The sequence below is a fragment of the Silurus meridionalis genome, chromosome 11, assembly GCF_014805685.1.
Source record: "Silurus meridionalis isolate SWU-2019-XX chromosome 11, ASM1480568v1, whole genome shotgun sequence".
Taxonomy (NCBI): Eukaryota; Metazoa; Chordata; class Actinopteri; order Siluriformes; family Siluridae; genus Silurus; species Silurus meridionalis.
This window is the reverse complement of record NC_060894.1, coordinates 22,294,118-22,307,787: the sequence shown is the minus strand read 5'-3', so window position 1 is coordinate 22,307,787 and position 13,670 is coordinate 22,294,118. Positions and strand designations below refer to the sequence as shown.

General features: G+C 38.1%; 1 protein-coding gene across 3 annotated transcripts; it reads left to right on the top strand.

Moving 5' to 3' along the window:
• Positions 1–94: 94 nt before the first annotated feature.
• On the top strand, positions 95–12,484 carry rnf34b (ring finger protein 34b). Of its 3 annotated transcripts, XM_046861891.1 has the most exons (8): positions 95–238; positions 2,070–2,303; positions 2,383–2,811; positions 2,921–2,983; positions 4,294–4,495; positions 5,142–5,171; positions 5,855–5,893; positions 8,440–12,484. In XM_046861891.1, the coding sequence occupies exons 1-8, from the start codon at positions 233–235 to the stop codon at positions 8,625–8,627; spliced, it is 1,191 nt and encodes a 396-aa protein (XP_046717847.1). In that variant the 5' UTR covers positions 95–232; the 3' UTR covers positions 8,628–12,484. The 3 variants fall into 3 exon arrangements, with proteins under 3 accessions (XP_046717847.1, XP_046717848.1, XP_046717849.1); XM_046861892.1 differs by lacking the exon at positions 5,855–5,893; XM_046861893.1 differs by lacking the exons at positions 5,855–5,893; positions 8,440–12,484 and adding an exon at positions 5,569–5,842.
• Positions 12,485–13,670: the final 1,186 nt, after the last annotated feature.

Sequence of the window (13,670 nt, the reverse complement as noted above, 5' to 3'; positions counted from 1 at the left end):
GATTGGCTGCTGCAGAGAACAGCTGTTACTGCTGCATCGTGATTGGTGGAGCCTCGCTAAGCCATGACGTAATGCTCTGTTCTGTACACGCACACACACACACACACACACACACACCGAGATAGAGAGAGAAAGAGAGAGAGAGAAAGACAGTGAAGACGTAATGGAGTAATTCCGCTGCAATGCTCGTCCTTTTGATTGCGTTTCACCAATTCTGCAGCGTGGAGATGCAATGAAGGTACAGTGCATGTTTTTTAGTCGTTCAGAAGACTGAATGTTATTTGAGCTTATTTCAGAATAAAGATGGAGGTGATGATGATGATGGTGGTGGTGGTGGTGGTAATGGTGTAAGACCAGTATCTAATAAATGATATTCTAAAATATTGTGTTTTATCTGCCGACTTTTGCAGCACTGAGACTGTAAGTGGTCATTTAGAAGGTTGTCTCTCAACATCAATGATCTCAGTGAAGGATCATTCATAGGAATAATAGTCATGGTTATGAATGATCGTTCTGATTGAGGATTATGATTGTAACTGCGACCTGGAAGCCCTGGGAATCTTGGAGACAATGTTGACATATAACCTGTGTGTATATATATATATATATATATATATATATATATGTAAACATTTAGTGACTGCATTATATATTATATGCATATATGTGTGTGTGTGTGTATATATATATATGTATATATATATATATATATATATATATATATATATATATATATATATATATATATATATATATAATGCAGTCACTAAATGTTTATATATATGTAATATATATATATATATATATATATATATATATATATATATATATATATATATATTATATATAGACACACACACACATAGTTCACAGTTCACAGTATTACCAGCAGTATCTTGTGTATGAAAACCTTCTGCATCACTAAAGCTGTAACTGATCCATCACATCACCCTTTATTTACAAACCTCAGACACATGCATAGAAGTTAAATGTCAAACTCTGATCGTTTGCTGTCTATAAAATCATCTGCACTCTATTAAAACCTCCCAGAGGGAATAAATGACATCTTTTTTAGATGCAACAATTTTATTTAATAAAGCAGCTCTTCAGAGCAAATAACACACGCAGCTGTATTGGCCTTACCCAAAATGCAGTGCAGGATGTAAACAGGAAGCTCATTGTTCCACAGAGAGTTTGCCTTGTAGTCAGGCTGGGGTTAAGCCCTTCTCGAGATTACTTTATACTGTACATTACATTTTAGAGAAAATCTATACACATTACACATATTGACATATATATATATGTAAAAGATGTAAATACATCCCAGTTTGTTTAAGAGCACCATGGACATGCAGATCTGCACACCTGTTTACACCTTGATTTAAGCCTGTGTAGTTAATCCTACTCCTGGCAAGCTTTTAGAATAAATCTGGGAAACCAGGAGAAGACCAGTGTGAAAACAGAGAGAATATGCAAAGCTTGGTGACTTAAACTCAGGATGGAAGCTGTGAGGTGGCAATGCTACTCGCCACACTGGATTTATTATTATAATGATAATGTCAGATAGAATTAAAAAATATTATTGAACCTATTAAAATATCGCTTTTTTATATGAGCCATTTGAGTTTTAGTTCCATCCAATTTCACTAAACTGCTCCAACACTTCTACACTCTATGCGTAATGTAGGCTTTATTCAGCAAGGTTTTTTTCAGCCTCTGACTGTCTGTACCACTGCACTGCATGTGGTGACAAATAATGCTTTCTAGATATAGAGGTTTAGAGCACAGAATAGTGTGAAGAGTTGGCAATTTCTGGTTTCGATCTTTACGCCTTGTTTTGGTGCCTCTGAAATAAATCAATAGCTTCTACACCCTGTGTAATGCACTATATTCCCAATGGGGAGTTGTTTGGGATTTTCCCTTTATTCAGATGCATTTCATACACTGTATGGAGAGCGTTGTCTAAGAGACCAATTTAGGACCTTCTAATCATTATAACTGCATGACACAGGTTCTGGAACATCCTTATTTCTTTGGCTCTGTCTTTTTCTTTCACAACTCTTCTGTAGGCCTCTATGTGGGCTTCGTGTTGTGGTTTATTGAACGATCTGATCGGTTCCGGGGCAGTTCGAAGCCATCAGGCTGGGTTCGGAGGTGGAGCCGGGCCATTCAGATTTGCTCCTGGCGCTGGCTACTCTGCCTATCCTTCAACAAGCTCCACTCAATCACCATCAAGCCCTCCTCCACCAAATGGAGCAGTATGCAAAGCTTGTGGCCTCGCCTTCTCCGTCTTCAGAAGAAAGGTGGGTTTCTCTGTATGTTTAAATGTTGTACATTTTGATGTGCTCAAAAGTCAGATTCTGAAACCATGTTTGTGTGCAGCACGTGTGTTCAGACTGTGGGCGGAGCTTCTGTGCGCTGTGTAGCGTGCTGCAGGAGAACCTGCGACGCTGCTGCGTGTGCCACGCCCTGTGGGCGACGGCGTTCGAACGGGCACGCCTCATGCGTCTGCGAGTGCGCGACCTGCGCCGCTACCTCACACTGCGTGACATCAGTACCGACGCATGCACCGAGAAGGAGGAACTCGTCGAGCTTGTGCTGCAACACATGGGGGTGGATCTTCAGGAAGAAGAGGAGGAGGACGAGGAGGTGGAGGAGGAGACTGAAGAGGCAAACACTGAAGAACCCCCACCCCCTGCTTTAGCCCTGCCCGTTGATGCTGCACCCACCACCCCCCAGCAGCCTGCACTGTCTGTCTCTGCCCCTCAGGAAGAAACACACAGCACTAACAACAGCTCAGGAACCAGCCAGGTACACACACACACACACACACACACACACACACACACACACACACACACACACACACACAAGCACATCCCTTTTGTCTAATGATAATGATGTGTGTGTTAATAAACAGGATTGTGGAGATGTTGCCTCTGTGTCTCTCCTCCCCCTGGAGAACAATGAACCTTTACTAGAGGTGAGCTGTTATTACTATACACCAGGGGTCCCAAACTTTTATCCCTGAGGGCCACACAATATTTTCTTTATTTAATGAGAGTCGGCCGGAGTGACTACCAGCATTATTGTGGAGATTTTATTATGACTTTAAATGTATTTATTTTGCTTCCTAATAATGGATTAGTTTATTACTTTGTTCTGCACCGTACAGACAAATGAGAGTCACATTTTAAGAGATACATCACCCATGAAAAGAGCGTTATTACTATCCTAATGACATTTTTTATCATGTTCATTGTCATGGAAATAAAATCATTTACTTATTTATGCATGTGGTTGGTGGTTGAATAATTATTCGACGTTAATAACTAGAGGTCGACCGATAACGATAGCTAGGTTAGATCGTGCTTGCGGATACCCGATAGTTTTTAAAATAGATACTGGATTAAAACAAAACAAAAACAAATATAACATTTCTTTTAAAATAGTCCTGAACTCTATTTAAAAATAATAATAATAATCATGAAATTGTGCTAAATGGAATAAATATTAATAAATGTATTAATAAATAATACATGATAAATAGTAAATATAATATAGCCCTCTCTGTGCAGCACGCAGTCTCACATTTTCTTCTCACCATGGTAGTAAAGAGGGCTCATTTGAGTCACCATGGCCTTCTCAGGGAAGTTGTAGTTTAGTGGTTAAGGCTTGGAGTTACTGTACAGAGGTCCGAGGGTTCAAGTCTCAGTATCGCCAAGCTGACACTCTTGGGGCCCTTGAACAAGGTCCTTAACCCTCTGTGCTTCAGGTGCGCCATATCATGGCTGACCACAGCTTCCTAACATCGTTGGGATATATGAAGAACTAATTTTACTGTACATGTAATAAATCTAAAAGCTTCTTTCTTTCTTATGAGCATATTTGTTATTATAATTTTATAAATTATAATAATTTTTTTTCCTCAATTTCAGCAGTTACTTCTGAATTTTAATTATGCTCGTTCGCCTTTTTTGCCTGCACAGCATATAGATTATCCTTTTTGTCTTGTTTTGTTTTTTTTTTATTACGGAAATTTTTTTTTATTGTGCAAAATAAGTAAAAAATCCTAATAATATGAACAATTAAAAACGTTAATGATCTGCATCTGCATGATGATGTTGATGTTTCCTGCTGTGTTACTTTTTTTTTATTCAATGTATTGTCACCATATACAGTGCAGAGAACATTGAAACATTTACTTTTGGCTCTTCTCACTTGGCTGTGTGTGTGTGTGTGTGTATGTGTGTGTGTGTGTGTGTGTGTGTGTGCGTATTGATGTGTAAACAGTCTAGCCCGGTGACTCAGAGGAGGGCTCGAGCCTCGATCTCTGATCTCTCCAGCGAGGATGACATCGAGTTGTTAACCGTTCGGCAGCTGAAGGAAATTCTAGCCAGGAATTTTGTGAATTTTTCCGGCTGCTGTGAGAAGTGGGAACTGGTGGAACGCGTCCAGCGTTTATACCGAGAACACCAACACAACCGCACCTCCTGTGAGTCCTGGCTCTGGTTTTTCCTCTGTCTGAGGTGCAAATCTTGATTAAAGATATAGACAAGACTTGGCAAAGAGAGATGAAAATGTGGTATATATTGTTACTCCTGAAATTGTTTTAGATCACTCAAACAAATTAGCACAAAAATTCAGTTTTTGTAGGCAACACACATGAAATATACTATTACCAAAAGTATTTGGACACCAGCCATATGTGGTTTTTCCCAAAACAGCTGTAGCACAAAGTCAGAAGCACACAATTGCATCGGATATCTTCAGATGCAGTTTTGTCAAGTTTCCCTTCCCAAACCTGTTCCAGCATGCACAAATCCAAAGATCTACTTTCCATAGGTTGGGTTGGTTTGTGAAAGATCTCCTACTATAAAGCCTTTTGAACACTTTTGGAATGAATGTGACACTGCCTGCACCCCAGGCCTCCTCACATCCACACCTGCATCACTACCTGACATTTAGGAATTATGGCCATTAATAAGTGTACTAAGGGTTCTTAATCCTGAACTCTCTGTTCCTGTATTGTTTACTGTAGACAGTCTTTGATTAAACATCCTGTACAATATCTTTAAAAACATTTTTGTTAGAATGCTATAACACACATCTGACTCCTCGTGTTTCTTTATTTTTTGCAGTGGAAAACATGAACAACAGCATCACTGCAGGTGAGATTTTTTGATATGTGCACTAATGCAGTGTAGGAGGTGGCGGCTTACAGGTTAACGCATTGGCTTTTGGATATGAAGGTCATGAGTTTAAATCCCAGCCACTGAATTTAATGTAAATGAAATGTGTGTATATAGTAAATAATATATATATATATATATATATATATATATATATATATATATATATATATATATATATATAAAGAGAGAGCAGAATCCACAAACTTAGCTCAATAAGGCATGCAATAAAAAATTAAGAGTAGCATGTTAAAAATACCAAAGTCCTGGCAAAAACTGAGTTTTTCACATGTCCTGTGCAGGTCAGATTGTTATTAGAACCCTATTTTTAAACCATCGTTTATACAGTGATTAATTGAAGCATTTATCTTTCCAGCTTAATGAAGACGCTGTTCTGAATGCACTGTATCGTAGCCTCTATCCAAAAATACCTCCTAATGCTTCTTTACTAAGTCCTGTACTTGGAGCTTAGTAATGCTTGGTGAGAAGGTAGACCTTTAAGAGATAAAGAGGAAAGTCAAACAGTGACTCAACTCTTTGGACAGCCAGGTGACCTTCATTCCACCACCTGTTTGTTGGGACGGAGAAGAAACTTGTTTCTTGTCTTCATTGTACCTTTGGTTAAATTTGAATTCTCCTCTGCTCCCTTATTAACCATGCAGTCGTGGCATATCCTCCTATATGTGATGGAGGTGCTGGAGGTAAGAATGAGTGAAATTATACGATGCATGCGCTTTCCACTTGCATGATACATCCGTGTTTCACCGTGTGTGTTTGTCTGTAAGTACACTATATGGCCAAAAGTGTGTTATCCAGATATCGCTAATATCCACATATCGAGGGAGTGAAGAAATGAAGGGTGAAAGGAATGAAGACATTTATATGCTGAAATAAGTAGAAGAGTTCGGTAGATCATATCTTTATAAAATCAAATATTACATGTAAAACACACACAAACACTTACATAACCATCTTTATTAAACAAATAAGGTCTAGCAAATGTAAATTAATTAATACAATTTTTTCATTTATTTAATTTTATTTAATCAATTGAATTTTTGTCTATTTAATTGATTTTTTAATTTAATCGATATATTAAAAAAAGTGTGTTGCATTAATTTTATTTATTCAATTTAATTGTTTTTATTAAATTTGATCAAATATCATTTTATATATTATTTAACCAAGCAGGCATTTTATTTAAAATTGGTTTAAAAATGTTCATAATAATAAACTGCTTTAATAAAAAACCACAAACAATTTTATGTTTTGCATTCCATCCCCCAAACCGAACCGAGGTACGAATAAAAACCGAGGTACAAACCGCACCGTGAATTTTGTGCACAGTTTGACCCGTAATATACATATATACTGTACTGTACTATAATATATATATATATACTGTATATAGTGGGCTCAGAAAGTATTCAGACTCCCTTCATCTTTTTCAATTTTTTGATATGCAGCCTGATACTACAGTCTTTCAGATAGATTTTTTTTCCCCCTCATAAATCTACACTCAAGAAAACAGAATTCTAGAAATATCTGTAATTTAAAAAAATCTGAAATATCACATGTACAAAAGTATTCAGACCCTTTACTCAGTAGATGAAGAACCTTTGGCAGAAATTACAGCCTCAAGTCTTTCTGGGTTTGACGCAACCAAATAAAATGAAGGGGGTCTGAATACTTTCTGAACCCAGTGAATTTATGCACATATACAGTCAGTTCCATTGAACATTGATATATACGCTACATGTAACGACTCCATGTCTACTTATGACTGTTCTTACTGATTCTTCTAAGAATTCGGATTTATCTTATATGTTTTCTTGGCATTCACAGAATTAATCCATTGATCAAAATGTTTTGCTGTGAAACAGTGAACATTTATCTGTAAACGTGTTAATTGGTTAACGTATTCTCTATATGAGCCGATTTGCTTTCTACTGAGAGTTTTTATTATTTTATGATCGTGTTATGTTCGTGACTGTGAAGCGATATTGTGATTTGTGGTGAGAGTAGGGAGCAGGTGGAGAAGAGCTTCGAGAGGTGGATATGCGCTGGAGATAAGGCGATGAAAGTCAGTAGAACGTGTGTGTGAAGAAGAGTGAAGGCAGTGAAGTGGTGCGGTTGCAAGGAAGTGAGGAAGTGGAGGTGGTGAAGGTGGATGAGTTTATATCCCTATGTATGTCCTATGTAGAGGACAGGGTGGTTTGGAGACAGATGATCCCCAATGATGAGACCCCTAACGGGAGCAGAAGATAGAAATAACACTTTCTGTAAAGTGATTATAGGTTTGGTAAAATGTTCTATAGATATATAAAATATAAATAAAAAGGACCCCCCACCTTGTGCTTCTCCAACAAGAGATTTGAATGAAATGATATTTGTAATATTCATGTACAGTATTGTGGTAGATGTAATAATGCCTGGTCATTAGTGTGATTGTTTTGTGTGTGTGTGTGTGTGTGTGTGTATGTGTGTGTGTGGGTCAGTAAGAGCCGATCACTCTGAAGGTTTACTCGTCCTGGCTGAAAGCCCAAAGCCCCACTGATTTAAAATGCGTATAACTGCACTGTGTCTTGATCTAATATTCTAAAGTGCCTTTCTGCTGAAACAGCAGCAACAGTGGTGTGTGTGTGTGTGTGTGTGTGTGTGTGTGTGTGTGTGTGTGTGTGTGTGTGTGTGTGTGTGTGTGTGTGTGGGTTGTAGACTGCTGATGCTTTAGAGCTTTAGGTGATTTTATTTGAGTAGAACGATTAATAAGAGCTAATGGAGACAGAAGTCAGCAAACACCTCCTTAAATGAATAGATTTACAGACAGACAGACAGACAGACAGACAGACAGACAGATAAAAAATGGTGGTGTTAGCGAATGCATATTGTGCATGAACAATCCTTATATCACAGTCATGTTAAATTCTCAACTCTGATTGGTCAGAACTTTTACTGGACGTTTATTGAGCACTTTAGTAAGATTTTTGCTTGTAAGTGTTGGAGAGAAATTGTTTTCCATGTAACATAACAAGCTGTTATATTTGTTTTATTAATTTTTTGATGAGAAGGAAGGAAGAGAGAGAGAGAAAGAGAGAGAAAGAGAGGGATAACAGGGAACTAAACCATGAACATGTTTATTATATTATCAGTATTATTTATCAATATAATTATCATCACTAACAATATAAATCAATATTATTATTAAATAACGATTATTTGGTGACTGTTTGTGATGGTTTGTGTGCAGGTGTAGCTCCGGCTCCTCTCAGCACTCTGGATGAAAACGTGTGTCGTATCTGCATGGACGCTGTGATCGACTGCGTCCTGCTTGAGTGTGGTCACATGATCACCTGCACCCGATGTGGCAAGAAAATGAATGAGTGTCCCATCTGCAGGCAGTACGTGGTGCGAGCTGTCCATGTCTTTAAGTCCTGAACACACGAAAATACACACACACACACACACACACACAGATGCACACTAATAACCTTCATCTTCCTGACTGAATCAGCTTCTGAATTCATTGAAGGTTACATCATGGCTATATCCCAAATTCCTCCTCAAGGGGGCACATGTCAGACCGGGGTTTGGGTCTGGATTTAAAAACACAGAGGCTCTGTTTTTCAAATGCGCTCTTGGTAGCTTCTCACAAGTGTGTATGACCTGGGTAACCCTGAGTGTGTCACAGCATGGTGAAGGAAGTGTGTTAATGGAGCAGGTTCTCACAATCCTGGTTATGATCTAGTGTGGTACAGTGACTGTAAAAAGTATGGAAAATACAGGTGTAACGATACACGTATTCATAAGGAAAATCTTCAGTGCAGGTCTTTTGGTTCGGTACACGTGTACTAAAGTCAGTCCATTTTACGTGCAGAACATACTTACAATCTGAGTTTCCCTCAGGAACGTACCGTAAGTTTTATTTATTCTCCGCCTCGCACTTTGGGTGGATATTTTTTTTATTATTAAACTTGAAAACATGCACAACAAAACCAGTGGTATAAAAAAAGAAACTAGAGTTAGCGCAGTGTCACTGTGACTGCTCGCTCTGTACTGGAAATAAGATTTGTTTTGCGCATGCATAAAAACTCTAAAGAATCTATAGCGCTAGTATTAGATGCTAACCAGGAAGTGGATACCTGCTATTGATAGCGATTTGGATTCTTTAGCGTCTTTATATCCAGCTTCAGGAATTTTTTCTTGAAAGGAGAAAATCCTGACAGTTCCGCATTGAATCAATTATACGAGGAATGAAGACATTTGTTAAAATCTGATAAGCAGAACAGTTTAAGTTGTTCCAAATTTATTTGATTACCCAATTTAATCAATATAATACAAATTTCATTTAATAATTAAATTCTCTATTTTATTTTAATAAAATATTTTAATATTATTAAACCAAGAAGGCATTTTATTTAAAATTGTTTAAAAAATGTAATAAAAAAACGCGTTAATAAAAAACGCTAAGCAAATTTATGCATTTCTTCCCCCATAACTGTAACGAAAATTGAACCGAACCGTGAGTTTAAAACAAAGGTACGTACCGAACCGGGAACTTTGTGTACTGTTACACCCCTCATGGAAACATCAGGTATTTTATGGTTTTTCAGACACGTGCATGTTCCTTTAGTTTCTATGCAGCAAACTCTGTAAAAGCCAAAAACACAGAATGTGACAGTGAAGTCCAAATGTGAGATTTTCATCTCTACCAGAAGATCTTGTGTGAGATGGAGAACAGGAGAGAAGATGTGATCAGACTCCCTCACCCCCACACTCACACATGGAGGTGGAAGTTTATTGGTTTGGGGTTGTTTTGGAGCAGTGAAGGTTCTGGAAAGTGAAAGGAATTCTGAACCAACACGTCTCCCATTCCATACTTCAACACCAACAGTTCCGTCTGGACTGCGGCTCATTGGAAGTGACTTTATCGAACAATTTTACGATTATGTTATTTAGAGAGAAAACAGAGGTCTGGAGTGATATCTATCATGGAACAACCTGACCAGTCACAGCACCTCAATCCTACTGAACTGCTCTGGAATGAACTGGATCACAAGAAATTAATCCATTTGGTGAAGAGTATCTGTGACAGGAGGTAATGGGACTGTATTCCTCTCAAAAACCATAAAAGGTGAAGTGTTTCCAAACTTTTCACAGGCACTGCACGTAACTAGCATGCAAAATAGCTAGCACTCTGTCGCAATTCCATCAGCTGTCTTGTACACTTTAATGTTTGAGATGTGCAATGCTAAGCTCTGATTTACGCTTATAAACAGATTTATCTTTTGGCAAAAAGATGTGCTCCTGAAGTCTACAGTGACCTTGACTCGACCTTGCATCTAACACCCATTTATTAGCCGTCTTATCTACAGCACTCGAGCTGTAAATCAAAGTAAACAACACCAGGGGACGAGGGGAAGAGAAGTGGACAAGAGCGGATTAAAAACAGTGTTGGAACACACACTTAGTCTTTCCATGTGTATCGTGTGTATTGAAGGTATAAGATGAAATAGTAACGTGTGAAGGTCCTCCTAGCTGTAGCAGAACTAAAGCCAGCAGTGATTAGAGGTGCCAAATGTGTTCACCATTACAGATTTCTTGTCTTTAAAACAGTGTTCATCATGAGTTTATTATTAAACCCAGACAGCTTGGTTTCTGTTAGCTCCTTAACAGACTTCTGAATAAACTCCTTTCTAAAATGCAACACCAGACACTTTAGGTTCGTCTTTAGGTTTTGTAATTCTATTTTCTACACGTACCAGATAGTTTTGCTAACACACTTCACTGGCAACCCCTCATTGTTCTTGTTAATGTATTTGACATTATTCGCTAACTAGCTTTCTATAATTAGCCGACCTGGTCCTATCACAACCTCGGCTGTACGCTCACAAGCTCGAAGAGATTTCATATTGTAAAGTATTAAGCTAAATATTTTTTTGATTTATTACAGTGGCTAGCTGTTTTGGTCATCTTTTCACTGTTTATGTTTAGCCACAAAGACTGGTTTGTTGTGTGTAGAATGCTAGCTGTATTTTTTTTACGACTCTTTCACCATGAGGATGATTTATTTTCTCATAGTATTGTATTTATGTAGGTAACGTTTCCACGTGTTATTTACTGGCTTCTATAACATGTGACACTATTAGTTAGTTTGGTTTTGTTTGTTTGATTAGCAAAAATATTCTTTTTTTTTTTTCTTTATATGAACCCTTTTCAATGTCTTTTGTCTATTTACTTTTGCCCTGTATTTTGTTTTCCTGTAAAACTGACACAAGTACACCGTTGTATTTGAGTGTTTCTGCACCAACATAATAGAATTTAATCAATTCACCATGTGACCAACACATCTATAAATAGTAACTAAAATAGTTGTGCATTACTATTAGTGGCACCAAAGCCCTAAATCCCACTCACTATTCCCAACTCCCTACTCACTATTCCCAACTCCCTATTCCCTCCTCACTACTCCCAATTCCCTCCTCACTATTCCCTCCTCAATATTCCATATTCCCAACTCCCCACTCGCTCCTCACTACTCCCTATTCCCTCCTCACTATTCCCTCCTCAATATTCCATATTCCCAACTCCCCACTCGCTCCTCACTACTCCCTATTCCCTCCTCACTATTCCCTCCTCAATATTCCATATTCCCAACTCCCTACTCGCTCCTCACTATTCCTATTCTCTCCTCACTATTCCTTAACTTCCTACTCCCTATTCCTCCTCACTATTCCCTACTCCATATTCTCCTCACTATTCCCTACTCACTATTCCCTATTCCTCTTCCCTACTCACAATCCCCTTCTCACTATTCCTTATTCCCTCCTCACTATTTCTTATTCCCTCCTCACTATTCCCTATTCCCTGCTCACTATTCCTTATTCCCTACTCACTATTCCTTATTCCCTATTCCCTATTCCCTGCTCACTATTCCTTATTCCCTACTCACTATTCCCTATTTCCTCCTCACTATTTCCTCCTAACTATTCTCAATCATCTGCTCTCACTATTCCTTATTCCCTACTCCATTTTCCTCCTCACGATTCCCTACACATACCCCATTCCATATGAACTATTCTGTACTGCATAGTCACTATTCCCTTCTCCCTCCTTATTATTTCTGGTGCAGAAGTAGCATTATTATTCCCCCAGAAGTAGCAGAGTGCACTATCGGCATTCTGTACCAGGGACTTGATTGACAGTCCTGATTTGTTTCTGTCTAGACAGTTAAATAGATTTTTTTCAGCATTTAATTGAACCCATTTAAGCCTAAAAAAAACCCTAAATGACTAGTAATTGAGTCATCATTAACACCTTAATGTAAAAAAGAAACGACAGGCTGCATGGCGTGTTCTTTTTCTGCATTTATTATAGTTGAAGGTTCTGCCACGAATATTATTGCTTCTTTTTCCATGAATGTGGATTTTTTTCTTTATACCTGCAAAACGAACACACTGTATTACACGCATAGAAAAGATAAGAAAAACTTACACACTGTTGCCTGTATAATAGATGATTTTTCTTGGATAAACATGAAAATAGGATTATAATTTGAATTATTTGTGAGGAATCATGTCTCTTTTCTCGTGTGTGGGTTTTAATGTGCAATTTCTATACGGTGTCACTGGTAGGAGCAGTGCAGATGACACACACTGCAGATTATATATATATATATATATATATATATATATATATATATATATATATATATATATAAAAATATATATGTAAGAAATGACAAACTTTTGAGGGTTGTTCTATTTTGAAAGTTTTTATTTTGTTAATATTAAAGATGATTTAATGAATTTAATAAACTACGCAATCTTGAATTAATGAGTTTTGAGTTTGTATTATTCAATAATACAGAACGTATCTGTACACTGTACATACATCAAAAATAAAAGAGATGTTAAAGATTCCAGACTAGTTTTGTAACCCACCAACAGATGGCAGCACGAGGCTGCACGCAGTCACAGGGAGCACCAAACTTCATATTTCAGTGTGCGAAAAGACATCGTCCTGTGTACATCAGGAGCTGTGCAACTGGTGCTCTTCTGACCCACGTGCATTACCACGTCTGCTATTTCATCATGGACAGCAAGAACACGTCATCGAGCTCATCTCACACATACTATGACAATCTCACTTCCGCCCCCACTCGAAAATGATGCAGCTCAAAGCTCGAAAGAATTCCAGGACACGTTCCAGAAGAACACCGGGAGGCGCTGTATTACTGTGAGGTGAACACTAGGAGGTGCTGTATTACTGGGAGATGCTGTATTACTGGGAGATGAACACTAGGAGATGCTATATTACCTGGAGGTGAACACTAGGAGGTGCTGTATTACTAGGAGATGCTGTATTACTGGGAGGTGAACACTAGGAGGCACTGTATTACTGGGAGGTGCTGTATTACTGGGAGGTGAACACTGGGAGGTGCTGTATTACTGGGAGATGCTGTATTTCTGGGAGATGAAC